The sequence below is a fragment of the Oryctolagus cuniculus genome, chromosome 8, assembly GCF_051225735.1.
Source record: "Oryctolagus cuniculus isolate XC-2025 breed Fujian yellow rabbit chromosome 8, ASM5122573v1, whole genome shotgun sequence".
Classification (NCBI taxonomy): Eukaryota; Metazoa; Chordata; class Mammalia; order Lagomorpha; family Leporidae; genus Oryctolagus; species Oryctolagus cuniculus.
The window spans coordinates 50,457,715-50,484,490 of record NC_142874.1 but is presented as its reverse complement, the minus strand read 5'-3'; the positions used below and the strand labels follow the sequence as shown (position 1 = coordinate 50,484,490).

Genomic DNA, 26,776 nt, shown 5'->3' with positions numbered 1-26,776 from the left:
ACAATAGAAGGGAGAGTCAATAACAGGATTGCCCTATCTAAGTGACTTGGACTTGGGGAGGAAAATTGAACAATTGGCCAAAAGGAGCTTTAGGCTTATCTGTATATTTGAGTTAGGGCACTGTCTTCATATTCATCCAAAAGAGGGTGAATATATGTATATGTATATGTATATACATGCATATGTATATATGTAAATAGCTGAAAAGTGCTTCAAGTCTGTCATCAATGAGTAGAGATTATTGATTTAATCGGAGACAAGAAGTTCCATGAGTCTGAGAAACATAATAGAAAAAGGATAACAACAGCAGGGTCTCATTCTTTGTGGGCTCAATCCTCTATTTATTTATTTTCTATCTCCATGTGGTCACATAAACTATATTTGCACACATCAACAGAACATAACACCAGTGACAGGACAATATCATTGATATCCCAGAGTTGCCAAGATCTAAAAACAATGGAGTTTCATTCTGTTGTTAGGAGACATGTTCTGGCTGTTTTCTCCTCCTTAAAGTCTTTCAAAGGTGCAACCAGTACCCTGTTTTCAGTCAGTTGATGTCAGTAATGAAAACGGTGGTTTTGTTTGGTTCTCCAAGCACTGCACCCACAGGCATGTGAAGAAGGAGTTCAAACCTCTCTGGACCCTCCAAAATGGGCTGTGCCACGTCGTCAAGGATTGTCACTTGGAATGCCTGCATGCCCACTCCTGGGGCAAAGTCCAGATTTCTGTTGATGCCAATGTAATCTATTCCAGCTGGTGGGAAGGGAAAAGGCACTGGTGAGACTGAGATTCACAGTTATAACTCTCCCCTCAGAGAAAAATAAGAGGTCCCATCAAGTCTGCAGCAGTCTCCCTTGCACTCAGCACTTTAGAATCATGGACTGGATCCCACCGAAGGGCAACTTCCATATCTTACCAATGCCACATGCTCCCTCATCCCAAGCTCTTATGCCATCCTCCCCTGTGCCCTCCACGTCTGCCTCCGGCACATCTCCTTCCCAGCACTGCCACAGAGGCCCCTGATTTTATACTGAAGGCTCTCTGAAGGTGGCTTCAATTTGAAAGAAAAGGATTTGCCTTTTTAATTTTTAACCTTAACTATAATGGCCATGAGTTTTGTTTTGACTAGGTTTCACGTATCCACCTTTGCCAGATATCTGATTTAATCTGACAACTTACACCCAGCCTGTCGCTCCCCGTCTTCATGGGGGAACGACACAGGACCCTGCGCTGTTCTTTTGTCTGCTCGGCCCTCCCCGGGTTTGCTGCTGGTTCTTCCCGGGTTGGCTACTATCCCTTCCACCTCCGTGGAAGGGCGGTTCCCCCTGGCCGCATTCCCCACTTCCGCAGGGGAGCGGCACACCGCCGGCCGGCTCTCTGGGGGCTGCACGGGTTCCCTTAGATGTTCCCCATAGATGTTCCTGGTGCATGCCGTCTCTCTCCTCCTTTATAGTCCTCCTCCGCCAATCCCAACTCGGCTGAGTACGCTGCTCTCCAATCAGGAGCAAGTCCTACAGTTAATTGGTTGAACTGGAGGCAGCTGTGCGGAAGCTGTTTACTTCTCTCCCAGCGCCATATTGTGGGAGAGCAGATGCATAGAATAAGTCCTAATTCGAGTAACTTAGTCCAGTCCGGATTGCTCCCCACAGATCCCCCTTTCTTTTTATTTTTTAGCGTTGATACGCGCCTGTCTTCGGTGTCCCGCGGAACACACTCTGCTCTACTTGCTAGAGTTGCCACAGGCTCTTACAAGTCCTATCAATCAGGAAAACCGAATCCGGGTCCTCTCTTCGCCATTGTGAGGAGGTTTTTAGGCGCTGATGCATGCCTGTGTTCGGTGCCCTGCAGCGCATGCTCTGCTCTGCCCGCAGGGGCTTACAAAACCTATCAGGCAAACCGAATCCAAGCCTTCTCATTGCCTTATTGTGGGGGAGACTTATTAGTGTTGGTTCGTGCCTATCTTCGGTGACCTGCAGCTCATACTCTGGTCGAGCTTTGCTGGCGCTTACCGCCTTAAATCAGGCAGACCGAATCCAAGCCTTCTAATTGGCATGTTGAGGGGAGGCCTTATTTTTCTCTATTTCTCTATCTCCGGGCATTCCTACCTCTCCCATTTCACTTCTATCTTCCAGCATTCCCACTTCTCTTCTACTTCACTTCCAAACTTCTGTTTCTCTTATCCCTGCGGCTTTCCGGCACCTCGCCCCGCCGGCGGGTTCCCGGCTCTGCGCCGCTTCAGCCCGCGCGCCTCTCTGCGCGGCTTCCCGGCTTTGCACGGTCCGCGGTCTCCACGCTTAACCCTTTCGCGTCTGAACCACGGCCTACGCCAGCGTTCCCTATCCATTCACGCCCCGTGCTCTCTCCGCACGCGGCGGCCTCCGCGAGTAACACAGCGTAGCCTGCGTCTCCGCCACTAGGATTCAATCTAAGTTCCCCGGGCTAGCCTGGCGAATTCAACCCAGCGTACGTCTCCGCCCCACGATCTGGCTTCCCGTCCTTTGCTCCCCGGGCTAATCAGACGGATCCCAATCTGGCTTGCGTCTCAGCTTCTGGTTTCAACTTTTCGCCCCCTATTCCCGGGCTAACTTGAGAATCCCAAAGTGGCTTTCGTTTCCGCCTTGGCCTGCCCCCCGCGGCTTCAATTTCCCTAACATTTTTCTCTACCCGGTATGTTTCCCCAAGCTTTCCTCCAACGATATTCCTCCCTCATTTCTCCTGGCCTCTCCCCACAGTCCGCGTCCGAGTCTGTTTGTTCTAGCTTTCACTTTCGCTTTCGACCTTAGAGATTCCTCCCAGCTTCCCCCCGTAGTCCGTATCCGAGTCTATGCCTAGGCTTTCAATAGCTTCTTCCGGCACCTTTTTCGTCCGGCTTTTCCCTAGGCTGTTTGCTAGTCTCTCTCTCCGATATTTTCCCTAGTTCTTCCCGTTTCTTCCCTCCTAAGTTTGCTATCCGTCCTAGGTTTCCTATCCAAGCTAGGTTTCCTATCCGAGTCACGGCACCATTATGTCGCTCCCCGTCTTCATGGGGGAACGACACAGGACCCTGCGCTGTTCTTTTGTCTGCTCGGCCCTCCCCGGGTTTGCTGCTGGTTCTTCCCGGGTTGGCTACTATCCCTTCCACCTCCGTGGAAGGGCGGTTCCCCCTGGCCGCATTCCCCACTTCCGCAGGGGAGCGGCACACCGCCGGCCGGCTCTCTGGGGGCTGCACGGGTTCCCTTAGATGTTCCCCATAGATGTTCCTGGTGCATGCCGTCTCTCTCCTCCTTTATAGTCCTCCTCCGCCAATCCCAACTCGGCTGAGTACGCTGCTCTCCAATCAGGAGCAAGTCCTACAGTTAATTGGTTGAACTGGAGGCAGCTGTGCGGAAGCTGTTTACTTCTCTCCCAGCGCCATATTGTGGGAGAGCAGATGCATAGAATAAGTCCTAATTCGAGTAACTTAGTCCAGTCCGGATTGCTCCCCACACCAGCCAGAAAGTTTCTGCAGTTCTCTGCCTTGCTCTCAAGCATGTTTTGCAGGCTGACCATAAAGCTTCTTTGCTTCTTATTTGAAAAGTCATCAAATGTAATGATAGCAATAAATGATAACTGGTGGAATAAAATAGAAATCCTGGAGTGACATAAATAATATAAGATAACCCGAGGAACAGACTATTTGCATCATTTCTAGGTATTTCTTCATAAAATACTTATTAATTGTAAAGGAAAAGAAGTAACATCTTTATGGAGAAGCTTCATTGTAGGCAGATACTATCTTAACCAGTAATCAAAGTTAATAGTACCAGTAATGGGCTAAGTGGAGATTGTCTGCCTTTTGATAGAATACAAGAACACACTATTATCTATATGATATTCCTACAAATATCATAAATGACCCTCTCTGAAAATTAAAAAAAGAAAGGGAAGAAACTGAGAAAAGGAACTAGTAATGATTAGTTCTGGTTGCATATACAATGCACTGCGATACATTCACTGATAGCATATAATGTGCCCATTCTTCCAAGAGCAAGCTGTCTTTATTTTCTATAACTTTCTGGGTACAAGAGGAAGTGCGGTTCACATTTTCATAAATAAATGTGCATTTTTCTCTATCCCTCATCAGTTACTGAGGTTTTTGGGTGGTGGGGTAAAATTCACAGTCTTTGCTTTTACTTTGCTTGTAGGTTGAAAGAGTCTCATGGATTTTGAATGTATATGACACTAGACATGAATTATTCTTGAGTCCAAAAGATCCCAGGTGCAAACGAGAAAATGTAAGTATCAGTGTCAGGGGAGGTGTCCCTTTTTTAAACCAAGTGACGGAGTTAGGAGAGGAAGTGATGTCCAGGATCGTCTGGCCTGGCTGCCAGCAGGCCTCCATCGTCCATATCAGGAAACAGACACTAGTGGGATACGAGGATATACTGCTTGATGCCAAGGAAAATACTTGGGTCAAAATTAAAAAACTTCCTACCCTTTGAAGGCTGAATTCTTTTTGGACTTAGGACTTGCTCAGCCATCTTGGATTACTTTCATCTGAAACAGCATTTATGAGTAACTTAAGGTGTCTATAGATATTCTGAGCTTTGGAAAATTAATTTGAGTCCTTGACAAGCAAGTGGGTGATGAATGAATAGTAAAGGCTCCTGTCTGCCTATTCTATTTGTCTTGTAAACAGCAGAAGTCATCACATATACAAACTGTCTATGTGCTTAGGTAGAAGGAACTTTAAGCCAGATCCCATCAACAAAGACCAGGCATGCTTACAAGTTGACAGTCTAGACCCCACCACAACTATACATCATGACAATAATATCTTCTATAAATGATCTCTTCTCTCACCTTCTGCCGAATCCTTCCCTGTCTTCCTGGAGCGCACGGTAACAGATGAGGCTTGGGAAAGATCAGTGCCTTTTCTCCAGACACACACCTCCACATAGCCAGCACGTTCATCGACATGATACTCAGCATGACCAAAGTGCAGGACAGGTTCTAGGGAGACAAGGAATCACAAACAGAATGCTTCAGCCTCCCAGACATACTCTACAGTGGGATCCTGAGTGTTTTCACCATTGCTGGACTTGACAGACACCACACATTCTGTTCCATGTATAGCTCAGGTGAACAAACCCAAACCACACAAAAAGCCAAGACAAAGAATCACATGCCATGACTTTGACCCCAGGAAGTGCTATAAGATACCATCAGTTGGAATTGTCTCCATTTTCCTGTTGTAAGAACTGTCTGTGGTATAGAAGAAGCTGCCATTTGAGAAAAGAGGATGGGAAATGTAGGGATGTTTTTCTTCAGGAGAAAATGTCTCTTTCTGTTGAGTGACAGTCAAGCCAGGGTTCTGAATTCAAGGACCACTGTGGTGCCTTTTCTCAGGGCTTTTGCTGATCACAGGGAGACAGGAATCCCAGTGGGGAGGTGGGATCCTGTGAGCTGAGATGCCAGAAATGGTCCCTTGAGGGTCAGGGAAGTGGCTCCCTGGATGGCAGTGCTGAAGGGATCAGGATGTACGCCAGGCTTCAGGGAGAATGGGAGGGAAATGTGCATCTTCTACAAGGAGTAACATGTTGACAATGAGAACATGAAGATTTGGCCAAGCAATAAAGCTATCTATACCTGGTTCACTTTGCTCTGAAAAGTAGCCTGTGGTCTTAGCTGACTATTTAAAACACAAGGTGTTGCTATTACCCTAGACATACTCTGCCACAAAAGGGGTTTTGAGATGGATGCGTTTCATTTGAACTGAGACATCTGGAGACAAAAAACAGTAAACATCAGGAAGCAGTTTCACCACAGAGAAAAGATCCCCTGATACCATCAAATGGAACATTAGTGATAGAGGTGACGACTTTGTAGACATAATGCAATGCAAAAGCATATCTGGATTAAAATAAAAAATTTAGAGGATAGAAGTCAGATTTAGTAAGTATTATTTTCTCAGAATATATTAGTAGGTATTTTACTGAGGAAAGTTTTTCTAAAAGTTTTACTATGCACATAATCATAATCCGACCTGAGTTCATTATTTCCTGGAATCATCTGGTACCATCATCCACTCTGTGCTCTGTGTCCCAGTTGCACCAAAGAGCTCACGAGGCACCCAACATAGCATGCTTGAGCTTCTATCTTTGCTCACAACGGTCTCTGAGCTGGAACTCTACGCTTTTACTCCATCTATCTTTCACAGCACTTTATGATATTGATGTGACAATTTATACCTACTTTTGTGTATACATTAACATATTTTTAGTTAACACTATTTTTAATACTTTTGCTTTTTCATGTTAATACTAGACTTAAAATATTTACTCACCAGTAGAATAATACCCTGTTTTGTATTTGTCTATATATTTACCTTTAGCAATGGGTTTTATACTTTTTTTTATGCTGTTTACTCTCTTTTCATTTCAAGCTGAAGAACTCTCCTTATCATTCTTGTAAAGCAGATCTAGTGGTGAACTCCCTTAGTTTTGTTTGATGGGAGAGTCTTTCTTTTCTTGAAGGATAGTTTTGCTGGGTATAGTATTCTTAGTTTGTGGATTCTTTTAGCACTTTAAATATATGATCTCATTCTCTCTGGTCTTTATGATTTTTGCTAAAAGAAACCCTACTGGCCATGTTATAGGGAATAGTATTTTTCAAATTATTTATTTATTTATTTGAAAGGGAGAGTTAAAGAGAGAGAGAGAGAAGGAGTAGGTATAGATTTATTTCTGGAGTTTTCTTTCTGTTCCAATGGTCGATATGTCTGTTTTTATGCCAGTATTATGCTGTCTTGATTATTATATGCTTGTAATATGTAGGTCACCTCCCAAAGGCCCATCTACTAATAGTGTTACTTCAGGGATTAGGCTTTCAGAAGAAAAATTTTGGAGGACACAGAAATTCAGTTCATTGAAGGTGGACTCTTGCATCTAGAGTATGCTGGGTCACATCAGCACTTAGAGGCAGTTAGATGGAAGCTAAGGTCTTGGACAGGCACCAGCAAAAAACCAGAACTTGATACATGGCCAAATCTTTTCCTTCCTTACCAAAGTAGAAGGTGAAAGCAGGTTTTTCCTGCCCACTCCTGTTGTACTGGGCTATGTCATGTGCTAGTTTGCTATTCAGACCCCAGACATCTGTAGTGTATCAGGTAGTCAGTGCTCAGAGAGAGGCTAGACAGAAGCCAGAGCACTGGGCAGGCTACAGGAAAAACAGAGCATGGATATGAGGTCCTATTCTTCCTGTTCATCCACAGAGATGCCAAGGGATTTTGGTGAAAGAATATTTTGAACTCCCTTACCTATTTTGGTGTAGCTGGTTTCGTACTTGCCCTGGGTACAGATACCTCTCAGCTAGTTGCTGGATTTTCTGTAAAGGGAATTGGTTGGTATTTTGCTGTTGAATTAGTGTGTCTGTTGAGGAAGGAGTGTTTATAGCTTCCTATTCTGACATCTTGCTCAGAAAGTAGCTTTTTAAATACAATTTTGGCATTCTGTTAATTAAATATATTTAATGATGGATTGGCTTTCTTCTGAGTAGTACATTCTAGTCTAACAGGAGTTTTCAGGAGGAAGGTAAATAACTGGCTATCAGAGAGGCTAGGGGACATGGAGCAAGAGAAACAGATTTGAACTAGGAACTATAGATGATGGGCTTTTCAGCTTGTCCTTGTCTTGACTTAGAGTGGACATGTGCACACATCTCTTTAATTCTCATGCCTTGCTTTCCTAATTTGTAAAATAAAGGCATTGGGATAGATGAACTTTGAGGTCCCTCCTGGCTTTAATGATTCCCTAGTGCAGAGAACATTCCTGTATCAGGATGTCATCTCCATAATTTGTTAAGGTGGGTATTGGAGGATTGTGGTTATGGGAGGAGATGTGGAGATAGATCTTAGTTTAATCTATCCATGGAGAATCAGCCAGTTGGGCAAGGCCTGGTGTCCAAGGAATATATCAATCTAAAGTGGTTTCCTCTGGCAAAGGAAAATCATAAAAATTGGAGGGTCCAGAGCAGATGAAACAGAGGAAGAGGAAGAGGGTGATCTAACAGGGCTGGAATTCTCTTGCTTCCTCAGAAAGTCTTGAGTCCAAAAGCAGAGACCAGGGTCTGGGGGATAGCAGAGCAGGCATTTTGAGGAAGAATTCTAGACACAAGACTAGCTATCTACACATGGCATGTGGGGTGGAAGATTTTGACTCCGGAAGATGTGCTTTTTCTGCAAAGAGGGGTATCATTTGGGAAGCTAGTCAAAAATCCAGTGGTTGACCTTCATGTTTTCTGAGTTATAATAGTATCCAGATGAGTTGGGAGTACAGACGGCAGCAGCAGGAGCAACTTCACAGAAAATGCCCTTAAATCATTCCAAGTGGTTTCACCAAGTCTAATAATGCAGACAATTTCCTTTAAGACTCTGCATAAAACCTAAAATAAATTTAATGTAACAATGTGAAAGTAACCATGTTTGCTAAATGTTAACAAACTGACCACAGAAATCATTGTTAGTGTCTGTGGTTAAATGTCTTTGTTCGCTAATGCATTGGAGCTTAAGATACCATGGAGGCTGCAAAGACCACACACAGCCCACCCCTGTGTCTGGGAAACCCCTCTTGGCTGCGCAGTCATCACTGCTGTAAGCAGTGGTGGCCACTGGTCACTTCATTCTGGGAACGCTCTCTTCTCCTTCTTGTTCCTAAGATCCTTGTTCTTGAGATATTGGGTAATGACTTAGAAAAATATTTTCTTTCTTCAACTTCAAATTTGAACATAAGAAATTAAATTAAGATTTTTGCTACTTTAAAAGCCTGTAGCAATTGCATTATAATATTAGCCCTATAAAGCATAGTGATATGGTATCTTTGGAGTGGTTGCCTCAGTTTTTACAGCACAGTGATTTGTCTTTCAAGGTTTTAAAATATTTATGAGTTGATGTTTACTGTGTTCCACAGCAACAGTGTTTACAACATTTTGAAAAAGTGAAGGGATGGGCTTTTGGTGCAGTGGGCTTCTGTTTGGGATGGCCACATCCACTGTCAGAGCGCCTGGGTTGAAGTCCTAGTTCTGCTCCTGATTCCAGTTTCCTGCTCATACGTGCCCTAGGAGACTGCAGGGGATGGCTCAAGTTGGCGGGGTCCCTGCTACCCACATGGGAAACTTGGACTGAGTTCCTGAATCCTGGACATTTGTGGAGTGAACCAGTGGATGGGATCTCCCACCTCCTCCTTTTCTGTATGCTTCTTGAATAAAATAAATTAAAAAAAAATTAAAAATTCAGTGTGCTGATTTCACCAAGTGGCACGTTATTTATATACAGTTTTTCCTTGCAATGTTTCTTAAATCTTAATCTTGAATGTTTTCCCATTTAACAGCAAGGATACTAAACTGGCCAGCTATCTTTATAGGCAAATTTTATGCACCTTTTTGCAAGTCCTGTTGCTTCAGGATAGAACTTGCAGCCTTCTGCAAGGCTGGACATCCATCCTCTTGTGTGACAGGTTACTAGAGTTTTCAAATAACATACTAGAATTAGAAAGAAAGTCTTCAGTAGATAAGCGGGGACATATTACAAGATGTTTATGTAGAGAACAGGCACATTTTTCTGATTTTGTGTCCCCATTTTCGTCTTGCTTCTAACACAGGACAAGTAGACGTCACCATCTGAAACCAGGTGAACAAATATCGATGCGCCATGCATTCATTCGGCAAACATGCATTGGGCACCCACTGTGGCCTCAGCCCTCAGGGAGCTGCTGCTCCATGGCAGGGTAAGGCCGAGGCCTGGGTACCATTATTCCTCTGCACTCCCTCTTTTCTCAGCATCACTCCAGGGCAGTTGTATTTACAAAGGTAATTTTTTCAGGTGAATCGTTTGTTGAAGGAAGCAAACATTTCCCAGTGTCTAGCTGAAGAGAATAACATGCTTTATCCCACTTCTAAATGGAAAAATTAAAATTTACCCCTGAACACCTTTCATACATCTTTAGATTGTTGGCCATATGGCCTTGGTGAAAATATGCTTTGTATAAGATGATAATTGCATAGTCCAAAATAAAGGGAACATTTTTGGTATTTAACAAGTGTCCAGGCTGTGGCAAATTACACACAAAAAATCCTAAGTCTGGAAAATGAGCATATACTTTTCCCAATGTTTTTAAGAATAGCCAATTTTGTAAGGCATATGTTTTATTATTAACTAAATGACAGCTGAACTCTGGCCTCAGAATCAGCCCTTAAGGCATTCGGATCTGGTTGAGGAGCCCATGAGAGTATTTTAGGCATGGAAAGCCAAGACACTCTGGCAAAACAAACAAACAAACAAAAAACAAAACAAAAAAACCTAAATGGAAGATCTCTGCGAGTGAGATCCCAGTGGAAACAATGGGCCATCAAAGGAGATACCTTTCTCTGAAGGGAGGAGAGAACTTCCACTTTGACTATGGCCTTGTCTAAATAAGTTTGGAGTCGGCAAACTCAAAATGCTTCCATAGCCTTGGCAACTCATGACAAGAGCTTAGGGTGATTACTGACACCATAAACAAGAGTGTCAATTGTTAAATCAACAACAGGAGTCACTGTGCACTTACTCCCCATGTAGGATCTCTGTCCTTAATGTGTTGTCCAATGTGAATTAATGCTATAACTAGTACTCAAACAGTACTTTACACTTTGTGTTTCTGTGTGGGTGCAAACTGTTGAAAGCTTTACTTAATATATACTAAATTAATCTTCTGTATATAAAGATAATTGAACATGAATCTTGATGTGACCATGGGGGTTGAGATGTTTTGGGACACTTGCTTGATCGAGTCAGACTTTAATGGAATGTGACCAAGTTTAGCTTCAGCAGAGGGGGCTAGGTAAGCCTGGTTACGTCTGTAGCACAGTCAGCTGCTTTGTATGATGTAAAAAAAAAATAGTTTCAGGGGCCGGCACTGCGGCATAGCAGGTAAAGCTGCTGCCCACAGTGCTGGCATCCCATATGGGTGCTGGTTCAAGTCCCAGCTGCTCCACTTCCAATCCAGGTCCCTGCTGAAAAATCAGCAGAAGATGGTTCAAGTTCTTGGGCCCCAGCACCTCTGTGGGAGATCGGAAAGAAGCTCCTGACTCCTGGTTTCAGACTGACCTAGCTCTAGCTGTTGCAGCCATTTGGGGAGTGAATCAATGGATGAAAGACCTCTCTCTCTCTCTCTCTCTCTCTACCTCTGCCTTCCAAAGAAATAAATAAATCTTTAAAAAAGATCCCATGTTCATCAAACAATTTTCTGCTTAGGAAGTAGCTTCCTGGAATCTCAGATGTCTGGTGTGAGAATTGACTGCAATCAGCTGCTGTTTGGCTCATCATTGCTCTCAATTGTCTCTAATAATGATGCTCTTACATGAGAAATTGCAAATAAAGAGTCTGCACTCTAGAAATACTTGGTGAATTTAGCATATGTCAGTAGGATGACATATTTCTGAGCTAAGTTCCGGAAAAGGAACTACTTAATGTAAACATGTTGATTTTGAAATAACTCTTGTATTATTTATGATGCTAATAGAATGCCTTGAAGACATTTTTATTATTAACATTGTAAGTGATGAAAATAAGAAACATCTCGGATCTCACGGGTGCTAAGAATTGAACAACACAAGCAAAATCATTTAGGAAGCTATGGGAAGGATGACTAGAAGCCAACACTGTGTTTCCTGCCTATTTTTTTTCATTAAATTACGATGTTTCAGTGTGACTTCATGAAAAAAATTACACATAAATGCCCATGCATAATCACACATGTACATTCTAGGCTATAGTTTAAGCTTAGCAAAGTGTTTGCTCCTCCAGGAATGTTATAGAATCTGAATGCAAGTTACCTGGCTCCAGTAACTAGGAGTAGTGACTGACTCACAAAATTTTGCAGCAATTCCAGCTGTTTACACTGAGCTAATCTTCTATCTTCTGTACTTTTTTTTTTTATTCAAAAGGCAGAGTTTCAGAGGGGCAAAGGCAGAGAGAGAGAGAGAGAGAGAGAGAGAGGTCTTCCATCTGCTGGTTCACTCCCCAAATGGCTGTAATGGCTGGAGCTGAGCTGACTAAAAGCCAGGAGCCAGGAGCTTCTTCCACGTCTCACACATGGGTACAAGGGCCCAAGGACTTCGGCCATCTTCTACAGCTTTCCCAGGCCATAGCAGAGAGTTGGATTAGAAGTAGAGCAGCCGGGTCTCGAACTGGTGTCCATAAGGGATGCTGGCACTGCAGGTAGTGGCTTTACCCGCTACACCATAGCAGAGGCACCCTGTGCATGATACTTTTTTTTTCTCACCAAAAAAAGCCATCATGGGTTTAAGGATATCTAGTCTAACAAAAGATGGAGTGGTAGAAGTTTTCCTTGTTGTCCTATACTAAGCTCAGGGCTGACCACTGTGAATGTTTCTTTAATGAAGAAACTACTGTGAAGAGTCTACTGAAATAATTTCAAACATTATTGGAAACTAGCATTGGATCATGGACTGGACTTTGCATTAATTTTCTTCCTTTTTATTTGGCATTGGAAACTTTCTCCATTTCCCTTCTCTGAACATGGGAAAATTTAACACCACATGGTTTTAAGGGAAAGATTAAGTAAAAATAGGATACAGTTCAAAGATAAAATATTTCTTCAAGAAGTAGGTATTAAGACTTTGATTTAGTTACCTTCCTGTATATAGGTACTACTATTCAGTCCACCAGAGCTCATTTTACTAATTTGTTGTTAAACACAGTGGCTTTGTTGGTCATTTAATGCTGCAGCATCAATAGAATTCAATGCAGGTGTTTTGCTTTTCACTCTTGGGATTTTATTAGTGTCTTTCTGTTGACTCAATGGCCACCATGATTTACAGATATAATTTTATTATTTGAAATATAAATAATGAGTTCAAAGAGAGAGATAAAGGTAACCAAAGTGGTTTACTAGGATGTATACGGGTTAGTGAGGAAACAGTGGTCACAAAGGAATTGCTTGCATTTTTTACTCTTTTACTTTATCTGTCTTTCTTGTGTGGCCAATAAAGGCACCATCGCATCAATTTCCTAGCATTTGATTCCAAAAACTCGGAGGAAAATAATTCACTGCTTCATAAGTGAGCAAAAAAGCTTCATTCTTTGTCCTATAATATTTTTATGTACCTACTTCTTCATAAAGAAACTGGTAATTTAATGCCATTTCTTTTTTCTGAAAAAAATCAAGCAAATGTAGAGTGTTTTCTTGGGTATTGGCCATAGTTAATTTTCACTGTGGACATTTTTCATTCCTATGTAAAAGTTTGTTCAGCCTCTGAGAGGACTGGCAAAATGCATCAGCCCCTTTTACTTCAGATTTTGTTCGCTTGTTAAATAGCATGTTGTTTGCATCGCTCCAAAGTTTATGGGTGAGCAATATGATCCTGGGCTTATTAATATGCACTCAGACTGCAGGTGTCTAAATAAAATGAAACCATGACCTAAATCTGTGTATATGAAACACATTTGAGTTTTGAGTCCATTCTAAAACAGTATTGGGTAAAGAGGTTGTAGGAAATAAACTTCTCATTGAGAAAAAAAGAATAATTGAAGGTGATATAACCTTATTCTTTACTTTTCTCCTGTATTTTTCAAGACAATTTTCAGTTAAATTTCCTTTTAATTGTGTAAAATTATAATGCAGTTACTTATCAAAAAGGTATCTCAATGTATGCTTGGATAATATTAAAGTATGAAAGACTATACAGGTATAGACATATTACTTTAGTTATATCTTCTAGCATCTTTGTAGGAAAGGCTAGTGTGTGTCAATCAATAGTAAATCAATTATTAGGGCAAGCTTTGGGGAAATAGAAGACAAAAACTGATATCCTAACATGCATGACTACTAGCCTAACATGCATGACTACTCAAGTTCATGTTTAAGTGATTGACTCTCTACATACTTGTCCAGAGTAAAACTTTTTAACAAATGATTTTTAAGTTCGTAAGAACATTTTAATGGAAAACTTCGCCTATAAGATGTGTCATTTTATAGATATGAGTGATGTTATTAACAAGCAGCCTCTTATTAAAATGACTTCATGAACCATAGAATTCTGGAGTTGAAAGCTTTCCTACAGTTGATCCATGTAACCCACTTATTTCACGGACTGGATAACAGCCCAAGATGACACGCCCAAGCTTACCCAGAGAGTCACACACCTTGCTTAGAATCCAAGGCTCCAGGCTCTAATGCAAGCTTTCTCATTCTGTTTCCATTTTTGATTTTCACGATTTCCTCTCCCAATTCCTTCACTTGTCTACCTTAACCAACAACCAGATCCATTATAAAAAGTAACCCAGACTGTATTCTGGCTTTCAGAACAGATGTGGTAAAGGGAAAAGGAATTTGAAGCCATATGTTTATGGATTTCAACTTTTCACATTAATTCCTCATCACTTTGACTCTTAGTCCTTTCATTATGATCAATTGTGAACTGAAATTGATCACTTGGGAGCACATAAACAAGTCTAGTATCTGCTAACACCAACCGATAGAATAAATAAAGGGGAGAGTGATCCAACATGGGAAGTGAGATACTCAGCAGACTCATAGAATGGCGGATGTCCTAAATAGCACTCTGGCCTCAGAATCAGCCCTAAAGGCACTCGGATCTGGCTGAAAAGCCCATGAGAGTATTTCAGGCATGGAAAGCCAAGACACTCTGGCAAAAAGATCTCTGTGAGTGAGATCTCAGTGGAAAGAACAGGTCTTCAAAGAGGGAGGTGCCTTTCTCTGAAGGGAGGAGAGAACCTCCACTTTGACTATGACCGTGTCTAAACAAGATAAGAGTCGGAGAACTCAAGGGGCTTCCATAGCCTTGGAAACTCATAACTGGTGCATAGGGAGATTACTGATGCCATAAACAGGAGTGTCAATTTGTAAAGTCAACAACAGGAGTCACTGTGCACTTACTCCTCATGTAGGATCTCTGTCCTTAACGTGCTGTACACTGAGGCTTAATGCTATAACGAGTACTCAAACAGTATATTTCACTTTGTGTTTCTATGGGGGTGCAAACGATTGAAATCTTTACTTAATGTACACTAAACTGATCTTCTGTAAAAAAAAAAAAAATTATCAACTCCCAACTTGACTCTCACTGGGATTAAACATGACAATAGGTCTGATCTGATTTCATCATCATTTAAAAAAAATCATCTATTATTTTTCACTTTATGTTTCTGTGTGGGAGCAAACTGTTGAAATACTTACTTAAGGTATACTAAGCTGATCTTCTGTATATTAAGATAATCGAAAATGAATCTTGATGTGAATGGAAGGGGAGAGGGAGTGGGAAAGGGGAGGGTTGTGGGTGGGAGGGACGGTATGGGGGGGGAAGCCATTGTAACACATGAGTTGTACTTTGGAAATTTATATTCATTAAATAAAAGATAAAAAAAAAATTCCTCATCACCACAGAAAAACAAGGATTGATTATAAATGGAAAGAGTTCTGTGAGGTTGTGTATGTAGAATAACACATGTAGAATGATGTAAAATAACTTCCTTCCCACTTTGCCTGGTAATACCTTCTCTGTCTGTAGCACTTGGTCCATGTGACTGTTTAATGACCTCTCAGTAAGAGACAAGGATTCCAGCCATCATCCTATCATAACCTGAAACTAGAAAAGAAGCCGAATCTGTCATGCAAATGTCAAACACCACATAATGCCCTGTGGTCATTTTTCGCTTTCAGTTTTCTTATTCCTCCACTTGCCAAATTTATCAGTTTCATGTGACCATGCAGACATCTCAACTAGACTTAAATTGATTCAGATTCTTTTTCTCCTCTGTTGGGAATACAGTAGAATGTTTATATATAAGACAGAATGAGTGGTATTTCTCTTTCCAAAACAATTTCTTTCTAGTAAAGCTAGATAATCAATATTCATATTCCTAGTAGGCACTCCATGATCTCTCTCTGTTTTGGAAGAAAATATAATAAGATTATACATTTTCATAAAGGAGTATACTGAATATTCACATACATTATTTTAAGAAAAACAATCACTATCTTAATTCTAATTCAAGAAATTTTTGAAAATAAAAATAGACAATGAAGCAAGTCTTGACTTCAGAGTCCAGTTTTATTCTTAGCTTCTGATACATGTGAAAATATGTTTTGGAGCTGAACTTAGTCCTTGAAATCTTGTTTTCTTTTTAATGGAGCAAAGCGTTTCTATTATATACTTCTGGGATTTTGTCCAGAGGGTGGAATATCTACAAGCAGAGCTATTTGGTGGGACTGGCATTTGGTGCAGTGGTTATGCTGCTGCTTGGGATGCCATTTCCCTTATCAGAATGCCTGGTTCAAGTCCCAGCTCCTCTGCTGCCAATCTAGCTTCCTGTTACTACATGCCCTGGGAAGCAGCAGGTTATGGTTCAAGTGCTAGGGTCCCTAAAACCCACATAGGAGACTCAGATTGTGTTCCTTGCTCCTGGCTTCAGCTTGATCCATCCTGGGTATTGTGGGCATCTGGGAGAGTGAAATAATAGATGAAAGATCTCTGTGTATCTATCTCTCTGCCTTTCAAATAAAATAATGATTAAAAAGCTGAAAAGTTATTTAAGAAGACCAAACAACAAGCAACTCCCTTTACTCTCACTCATTTCCTTTGTTCCATAGTTGTTTTAAAGACATAATTTCAAACAGAACAATATAATAGATGATAAATTTGCCATGGACACCTGCAGAGAATATACATTGTTCAAGCTCTACTCAATCTACCTTTATCTCTTGGCACAGCTTTCAGTTCAAAGGAAGCTCTGTACTGTGCCCACAAAGCAGTCACATTGATTTAGTATCTGTAGTGCCAGCCCAGTCCAATTCCACCTAGATCTGAGCGCTTCAACTTCCAGCAACTCAGACCCCAACACAGGCATGGTTGAGAGTTGAAGCAACTAATCTAGCTCAAGACTAGCAATAAAATAACCTGACCTTGTGTGTGTGTGTGTGTGTATTTTTTTAAAATTTTTTAAAATTTTTGACAGGCAGAATTAGACAGTGAGAGAGAGAGAGAGAGAGAGACAGAGAGAAAGATGTTCCTTTTTCCGTTGGTTCACCCGACAAGTGGCTGCTATGGCCGCGCGCTGTGGCCAATGCGCTTCGCCGATCCGAAGCCAGGAGCCAGGCACCTCCTCCTGGTCTCCCATGCAGGTGCAGGGCCCAAGCACTTAGGCCATCCTTCACTGCCTTCCTGGGCCACAGCAGAGAGCTGGACTGGAAGAGGAGCAACCAGGACAGAATCCAGCGCCCTGACCAGGACTAGAACCCGGGGTGCCGGCGCCACAGGAGGAGGATTAGCCTAGAGAGCCGCGGCGCCGGCCAATGTGTGTATGTTTTAAAATTCTTTTGGAAAGGGCCATTGAAACATAGGAACTTAATTCTGGGCTTCATAATTCTTATTGTGCATGGGAGGAGAGGGCGGGTTTTGAAGAACAAGATGCCAGTCTCTTCTCTGGCTGAATTTTTCGGCCAGGCTCCTCAGGGATTGGACCAAAACTCTCTGCCAGGTAGCCTGGAAGAGGGGCCCACATGCCTACACATGGAGTGCCAGGGCACCCTAGTGCCGCTGAAGACTTGTGTGTTTCCTGTTGTGAGGAAGGATCCTCAGGTGGCTAAGCCCAGGGTTCCTGGGGACGGTTCTGGTTGGGAATCAGATGCTTGACTTAAATCTTCTTGGCTTTCTCTTGTAAGTCGTAGTTCATTTCCTTGGGCGGTGTTTTTTCTTTTTAGAAGCAAAGTTATATACAAATATTTAACCTCCCTGCATTGCTATTTTGTCTCTGGTGTTGGCGATATCTGTATTTGAAAAGGTACTTAAAGTTTTGGAAAATACCTTTTTCAGCCGTTGCCAAGAGTTGGGAAGAAGGAAATGAACTCACCATCCTGGTGATCAGCCAGGATAGTCACCTTGGTGGTAGGGAATTTCGCTCCCAGTTGCCCTCCCAATGGTAGGCTCAGTGAAACGCTGAAGGATTCCTCTGCTTCATAGAGGGAGTCATCAGTGATGAGGACCCGGCAAGTTTTCTCAGTCTCATCTCTGTCAAAGTGGAGCATGCTGGTGTGGTCTTCTGCACGTGAGATATAGTCAGACAATGAGAACATCGTGGAAGGAGTTGTGCCCGTGGCAGAACCTGCAGGAATAAAAGAAGGAACAGGAAAGATGAGAAGAACTGGAATTCCAAATAGAAAGTCTGTTCCCTACTGGCTCATTGAACTATCTTTAGATAACAAATATCTGAATTATAAGGTATGCATCTCCTGGGCCAGTGATATGGCATAGTAGGCTAAGCCTCAACCTGCGACGCCGGCATCCCAAAAGGCACTGGTTCACGTCCTGGCTGCTCCTCTTCTGATCCAGCTCTCTTCTTATGACCTGGCAAAGAAGCAGAAGATGGTCCAAGTGCTTGGGCTCCTGTACCCATGTAGGAGACCCAGAGGAAGCTCCTGGCTCCTAGCTTCAGATCAGCTCAGCTCTGGCCATTGCAACCATTTGGGGAGTGAACCAGCAGATGGAAGACCTCTCTTTCTGTCTCTCCCTCCCTCTGTCTATAACTCTACCTCTCAAATACGTGAGTAAAATCTTAAAAAAGAAAAGAAAAGGTATGCATCTCTTACAGTCACAAATATTAATAGACTGGTTTTTTTATATTAGTGGTCTTTAAACAGGGTACATTAAGTGTCTTGAAAATGTTAATGGAAAATGTGCACTCTTATGTATCTTATGCATGGCTTTCAAGCTTTTTTTGCACTGAAATAAATTTACCTTTTAATTATATTTTCCATAAACTTTTGGAAAGATCTTCATATTGAATGAGGCTTGTTTACACTAGGGGCTCAATAAATTTAAGGATCATGGGATGCTGGGTCTGGCTTAACCCGATGCTTTCATGCTGTAAGTGGGAAAATCTAGGGGCACAGAATCAGACTAGAGAATCCACAGAGGTGTAGACTGTCCTGGCCTTGCCCTGTGATGGCATAACTGTGACCCTCACACCCTGACCAGAGTTCCTTGTCCAGCATTACAATAAAGCCACAAAACTATTTGTTATTTTGCAGGGAGCTCAGGATTGATTGGAGAATTTCAGTTTATATTTGGTCCATTTTAAATTTTATCAGAGTAATCTATTTATAAATGCACAATTTTAGGAGTTTTGAAAAATACATGTAGCCACCACCAATCATAGCAGAAAACATTTTTATCCCTCCTCAAAAGTTCATCTGCGCCCTGTTCAATCAACCTCCTTGCCTGTTGCATGGCCCCTGGAAACCACAGATCTGCTTCCTCTCACTTTAGATTTATTTGCTTTTAGGAGAATTTTGTCCAAGATGAACCACACAGTACTTTGTCTTTTGTGCCTGGATTCTTTCACATAGCACAGTGCTTTTGAAAATTATCTGTGTATCCTGATTTTGTTCCCTGTTGTTGCTGACCACTCCTCTTTGTTACATATGAAGACACCAAAACTGTTAGGTTATGACTTATCACCTGATGACTGGAGTTGTTTCCAGTTCTTACCTGTTCTGTGTAATGCCACCATGCATATTCTAGGGCCTGTCATGAGTGAGCACAGGCTTGTATTTCTTTGGAGTAGATACTTAGGCAGAGTGAGTGAGCAGGATGGAAAGAGAGAATAAAAGAGGAAGATAAAAGAGAGAGAGAGAGAGAGAGAGAGAGAGAGAATTGACCTCATCTATTGGTTCACTCTTCAACTGGCTGTAATAACCAGGGCTGGGCCAGGCTGAAGCCAGAATCCAGGAACTCCATCAGGGTCTCCCCTGTGCATGGCAGGGACCCCAGTACTTGGGCCATCACCTACTGATTTTCCAGGTTCATTGGCAGGAAGCTGGATCAGGAGCAGAGCAGCTGGGACTCGAACTGGCACTCTGACATGAAATGCTGGCATTGCAAGTAGCAATTTAAACTGCTGTGCCACAATGCTGGTCCTGAAAACATTTTTTTTTTGACAGGCAGAGTTAGACAGTGAGAGATAGAGACAGAGAGAAAGGTCTTCCTTCTGGTGGTTCACCCCCCAAAATGGCCGCTACAGCTGGCACTGTGCTGATCTGAAGCCAGGAGCCAGGTGCTTCTTCCTGGTCTACCATGCAAGTGCAGGGCCCAAGCACTTGGGCCATCCTCCATTGCACTCCTGGGCCACAGCAGAGAACTGGAAGAGGAGCAACCGGGACAGAACCGGCACCCCAACCGAGGCTAGAACCCGGGGTGCCGGCGCTGCAGGCGGATGATTAGCCTAGTGAGCCGCGGCGCTGGTCCCTCAAAACATCTTTAAGTTCCAGTTTTCTATGAACTTTTTTAAAGATTTATTTATTTATTTGAAAGAGTTACACCAAAACAGAAGAGAGGCAGAGAGAGAGAGAGAGAGAGAGAGAGAGAGAGAGAGAGAGGTCTTCCTCTCTGGTTCACTCCCCAACTGGCTGCAATGGCCGGAGCTGCGCCAATCTGTAGCCAGGAGCCAGGAGCTTCCTCCAGGTCTCCCACGCAGGTGCAGGGGCCCAAGGACTTGGGCCATCTTCCACTGCTTTCCCAGGCCATAACAGAGAGCTGGATCAGAAGTGGAAAAGCCAGGACTCAAACTGACACCCATGGATGCTGGCACTGCAGGCAGCACTCCCACCTGGCACACCACATGCCGGCCCCTTCCATGAACTTTTTTAAGTACCCTGGAATAAGTCGATGTCTCTATGCAGAGTTTTTCCTTGCTGCAGAATCAAAGTGGTCTATGAATTGCCATCACAGGTTTTACTCAGAAGGTCAATGACTCACAAAATGTTTCAAAATGGTTTTTTGAAGGGATGAATTTTAGGACCATTAGGAAGTAACAGATTGGCTGTTCTGTCATTCTGGGGATACAAAAAAAAGTTTGAACAGGAGAGTTGATGAGAAAAAAATGTGTGTACTAGGGTAGAGGTCAGAAGAGACTGCTCAAAATGGACGAGGAGAAGGCGGGCTGTCACTTGGTGGGAAACCAGCCAAGTTCCACTGTGAGTCCACGCTTTGAGACCTTATTCCTTCTCCAGGACAACCTGTGCAGGACAGAGTTCTTTGAATTCAAGCCAAACCAGGAGAGGCTGGGGCTTAGACACAAACACTCTCACCGATTGCCAGAGACAGGTGTTGCCCAGCTAAAGGCAGAGGAAGACCAGTGGATGGTAGAACAGGAAGGCTTACAGGAACTTGTCAGGGGGGAAACTTTTGTGTGTGTGTGCGTGTGTGTACACACACACACACACACACACAAAGGGGAAAAAGGTCTTAAGCTTTTACAACAACCTGATTCAATGACAACCAGTGTTTGGAATGCCTTTTTAAAGAGCTGGATGTTCTTGGAGAGATCACTTTATTTTTCCTTGTCATCAAGGGTACAGAATGTTGGTACAGCAGGTGGTAGGAAAGAAAAGAAACTGCACATTTAGCTTTTTAGGATAAAGCTAAAAAGACACACTAGATGTGCACACCATCTAGCACACACTTTATTAAGTATAACTGTCTGTATTAAATCTCTCAGGGACTGGCACTGTGGCATAGAAAGTTAAGCCTCTGTCTGCAGTGCCAGCATCCCACATGGACACTGGTTCAAGTCCTGGCTGCTCCACTTCCAATCCAGCTCTCTGCTAATGTGCCTGGGAAGGCAGCAGAAAATGACCCAAGTACTTGGGCCCCTGCACCCATCTGGGAGACCTAGAAGAAGCTCCTGGCTCCTGGCCCCTGGCTTTGGATCTGCCCAGCTCCTGTCACTGCCACCAGCATTTGGGGAGTGAAGCAGCAGATGGAAGATCTCTCTCTCTCTCTCCTCTGAAAAAATAAAAATGGATCTCAATATATTTCATCTTATGAATAGTCAAATAATAATTTATTCTAATTCCCAGTTGCATATGACAGGATTTCATTTATTTTTATTTTTATTTTTTGACAGGCAGAGTGGACAGTGAGAGAGAGAGAGAGACAGAGAGAAAGGTCTTCCTTTGCCGTTGGTTCACCCTCCAATGGTCGCCGTGGCCAGCGCGCTGCGGCCGGCGCACCGCGCTGATCCGATGGCAGGAGCCAGGTACTTATCCTGGTCTCCCATGGGGTGCAGGGCCCAAGCACTTGGGCCATCCTCCACTGCACTCCGGGGCCACAGCAGAGAGCTGGCCTGGAAGAGGGGCAACCGGGACAGAATCCGGCGCCCCGACCGGGACTAGAACCCGGTGTGCCGGCGCCTCAAGGTGGAGGATTAGCCTAGTGAGCCTCGGCACCGGCCCAGGATTTCATTTTTAACAGCTGAGTGTACTTCATAGTGTAAATATCCCATAATTTCTTTATCCAGGCAACAGTTGATGGACAGCTAGGTTGATTCCATATCTTAGCTATTGTGAATTGTGCAGCAATGAACATGGAGTACAGATAACTCTTTCATATACTGATCTCATTTCCCTTGGGTAAATTTCCAGGAGTGGAATGGCTGGGTCATATGGTAGGTCTAAATTCAGATTTCTGAGGTATCTCCATGCTGTCTTCCACAGTGGCTGTACCAGTTTACATTCCCACCAACAGTCGATTAGGGTACCTTTTCCTTCACATCCTCACCAGCATTTGTTTGTGCTGATTTCTGTATGAGGGCCATTCTAACTGGGGTAAAGTGAATCCTCATTGTGGTTTTGATTTGCATTTCTCTGATGGCTAGTGATCCTGAGCATTTTTTCCTGTCTGTTGGCCATTTGAATTTCCTCTCTTGAAAAGTGCCTGTTTAAGACCTTTGCTCATTTCTTAACTGGATTATTTGTTGTTACTGAATTTCTTGAGCTGGATTCTAGAAAATTTACTTTGGGAAACAATTTTATCACTTATAGGCAATAGTCACAGAATACTGGTATTTATGTAAGTTTTTTTTTTTTTTTAAATCTCTATCTTACTGGTAGCAAGTTAAGAATCGTCAGCAGGGGCTGGCATTGTGGTGTAGTGTCTAAAGCTGCTGCCTTTAGTGCCAGCATCCCATGTGGGCACTGGCTCAAGTCCTGGTTGCTCCACTTCCAATCCAGCTCCCTGCTAATGTGCCTGGGAAAGCAGTGGAAGATGGTACAAGCATGCTTGGGCCCCTGCACCCACATGGGAGACCTGGATGAAGCTCCTGGCTTTGGCCTGGCCCAGCCCTGGCCGTTGTGGTTATTTGGAGAGTGAACAAGCAGATGAAAATCTCTCTCTCTTTCTCTCTCTCTGTAACTTTGACTTTCAAATAAATACAATAAATCTTAAGAAAAAAGAATCCTCAGGAGTTAGAGGGAAAACTCCTCGGGAGGGCCCACAATCAAAGGTGGTGGGGAATGGAGTGGAGGAAGGGGCAGGGAGGCTGGGCTGCAGCCAACAGGAGTTTCTATCCAGAAGGGGCTTTGTGACTTCTGTTTTTAGCATTTTGGCCAACTAGGTTCTCTGGGATGCTCTCACACCAGAAAACAACCAGAAATAATTTTTCTGGCTTTTCTGTGCTCATAGGAAGTAAACAAAATCATCAAGGGCCATAAAAGCCCAAAGCAAAACGAAACAAAAATTCTCAAACTCCTCCCTGCAAAGTCCAAAACCACAAACCCCATAGCCTAAAGAAGGGACTCGCCCTAGGAAAGCAGACATAACACCACCCCTGGGGGAGGGGAAGACTGGCATTTGGGCCTTGGGCACCTCTGGGCAGCTGACACTCTGATTATGCCTGGGGACATAGGGCAGCAGGACTCTTTCTGGATCAGTCTTACCATTTGGATCCTGGTAGAAGCAAAAGAAATCCTCCTTGGAGAAAAACATTGTCAAGTGAAGCCTCTAGATCTTTCACAGAGTCATATCAAATATCAGGGGGCTTCAAAAAGTGTATGCAAATGCATGTAATGAGAACACCATGCATGGTTGTCAAAAAAGTTTTTGAACCAAAATAAACTTATCTTTTAAAAAATAATTAAACTATTAATTTGAAAGGCATTGGAAAGATAGAGATCTCCTATCTATTAGTTTATTCCCTAATGCCTGCAACAGCCAGGGCTGGGCCAGGCTGAGGCTGGGAGTCAGGAACTCAGTCTCTATCTCCCATGGGGTAGCAGGGACTCAAGTACTTCACCCATCATCTGCTGCCTTGCAGGGCACACATTAGCACGAAGCTAAAGCAGGGAGTAGCCAGGAGTTGATTCCAGGCACTCTGATAAACAGTGTCTTACTCATTCTACAAAATGTCTGCCCATAAACTCATCTCTTAATTCTGTTTTTCCACAAACATTTTTGAAATAACTTGGTAAATGTGAGATCTTAAACACATAGAAAAGATATCACTACAAAGATAACTTTTAGACAACGAATTTTTTTTTTTTAATTTTCTTTTGAGAGAGAGAGAGAACGAACTCCATTTTCTGGTTCACTCCCCAAATGCCTGCAATGGCAAGGGCTGGGTTTGGACTGGAGCCAGGAATGCAATCCAGTTGTCCCATGTAGGTGGCAACAATCCAGTTACTTGAGCCATCCTCACTGCCTTCCAGGGTCTGCACTGGCGAGAGGTTGGAATCAGGAGCCAGAGTCAGGAATCAAACCCAGGCACTCTGATGTAGGACAGGAGTGTCTTACCCACCAGACCAGATGCCTGCTCAAGACCCACTTGTTAACAATAATGGCAGCCAGAGGACAGTGAATAATAACTTTAAAATGATGGGAGAAATAACTGCCAACCTAGAATTTCAAGATTGGAGTTTGAAACAGAGGCAAGCTGTCATCAACAAAAGCCTGAGTTTACCCCCAGCAGGCCGACAGAAAAGGAAATTCTAGGGGCCAGTGCTGTGGCTTAGCAGGTAAAGATACACCCTGCATATGGGCCCTGGTTCAAGTCCAGGCTGCTCCACTTCTAATCCAGCTCTCTGCTATGGCCTGGGAAAGCAGCAGAAGATGGCCCAGGTCCTTGGGCCCCTGCACCCACGTGGGAGACCCAGAAGAAGCTCCTGGCTCCTGGCTTTGGATAGGCCCAGCTCCAGCAGTTGTGGCCATTTGGGGAGTGAACCAGCAGATGGAAGACCTTTCTCTCTGTCTCTTTGACTCTGTCTCTCTGTAACTCTGGCTTTCAAATAAATAAATAAATCTAAATTCTAAGTGATTTCTTTAGTACTTCAGGAAGAAGAAAAATGACGCTCCAAGCCATTTTGGGATGCAAGGTCTAACTTCCACAACCCCAAACGTGCCTATGACAAAAGCAGAGGATTTTTTATTAAAAAAAAGAAAGGGGAAATCCATTTGCTTAATGTGCCCTGCCCTGGGGAGAGAGCATTTGGCAATGGCAGATCATTTATCTTGATATATTCAAAACCAAGTACAAGACAAGCCCTTGTAACAGATCTTCAAGGTGTGTTAATGTGTTAATGGGTGTTGGGTTTGGCTAGACTATGGCTTGTTCTTTTTTTTTTTTTTTTTTTTTTTTTTGACAGGCAGAGTTATATATAGAGAGAAACAGAGAAAAAGGTCTTCCTTTTCCGTTGGTTCATCCCAAAAATGGCCTCCATAGCTGGTGCTCTGCACCAATCCGAAGCCAGGAGCCAGGTGCTTCCTCCTGGTCTCCCATGCAGGTGCAGGGCCCAAGCACTTGGGCCATCCTCCACTGCCTTTCTGGGCCACAGCAGAGAGCTGGCCTGGAAGAGGAGCAACCAGGACAGAATCCAGCGCCCCAACTGGGACTAGAACCCAGTGTGCTGGTGCCGCAGGCAGAGGATTAGCCAAGTGAGCCACGGCGTCAGCCTGGCTTGTTCTTTAAGATCAATCTTGAAAGCATACTAGATACTACTAGCCTTGTGCAATTTTAGAAACTCATATTTAAGCTTGTTTCACTCCACTGCAAAGTGAAGAAGAAGAAAAAGCAAGGTGAGGTGGGACCGCGCTTCTTCATCAGCTGAGCCACGGGAGAATGAGCCTAGTTCCTTCTTCCCTGTGGGCCCTGGGGCTCTACCTTGAGTCCTACAGGGAGTAAGTGCCTGAAAGGAAGGGCTGTGGCTGAGACTGGACAGATCAGCTCCTGTAGAAAGTGCGTTTATTTTTTGCTCTGGGCTTCAAGCTGGGCGTCTGATACCAGAGGCATATTCTCGGTCCACATGCAGACTGTGGAGGACAATGGGCTAAGGTTATCCAGATGTGATTGGGAGAAACAAGGTGGCAAGCAGCCCACTTGAGTAGCTCATAGGAAATGGCTAAGCTTAAAGGGGACACTAAAGGTTGCCTTTTGCCTGTGAAAAGAGCTTCCCTCTTGAAGGGCAAGCAACATGTACTAGAAGCTCAGAGTGTCTGGCTGTGAGTCAGCTAGAATGGGGGTAAGGTGGAGGGTCCCTCCCTCCTAAACAGAAGGGCCGTGCCCTGTGGGATCCAGTTCCCAGAAGCTCTCCAGGTGTGAAAGCTGGCATTCCCAGAATAGCTGGCAAACAACTCAGCTGTTTGGCACCTGACCTTTGACCCTGAATTCCTCACATAAAAGGCTGTTTTCATGTTTCTCCTTGAAAAAGAAAATAAAAACAGAAGAAGAAAACAAAGGTTATGACAGGGTCAGATTCCTTCCCTGGAGAACTAAGTCACTGTATGTATGGTAGCGCCTTGACTCTTGCATACCTCTTTCTGGAATTACGAGACAGTGAAAACTTTACTCACATCATGCATCATTGGGATACTTGTTCTGATCTACTTCTTTTTTTTTTTTTTTTTTTTTTTTACAGGCAGAGTGGATAGTGAGAGAGAGAGACAGAGAGAAAGGTCTTCTTTTGCCATTGGT

At 43.3% G+C, this 26,776-nt stretch overlaps 1 protein-coding gene across 1 annotated transcript in view; it reads right to left on the bottom strand.

Annotated features, from left to right (window-relative positions):
• Positions 1-263: 263 nt before the first annotated feature.
• The window catches only part of FREM3 (FRAS1 related extracellular matrix 3), an 87,751-nt gene continuing 61,238 nt past the window's right edge, over positions 264-26,776 (bottom strand). Inside the window, 3 exon segments of the mRNA XM_002716929.6 lie at positions 264-756; positions 4,825-4,974; positions 17,888-18,139. Coding sequence (XP_002716975.4) covers positions 551-756; positions 4,825-4,974; positions 17,888-18,139 — 608 coding nt within the window. The 3' untranslated portion in view covers positions 264-550.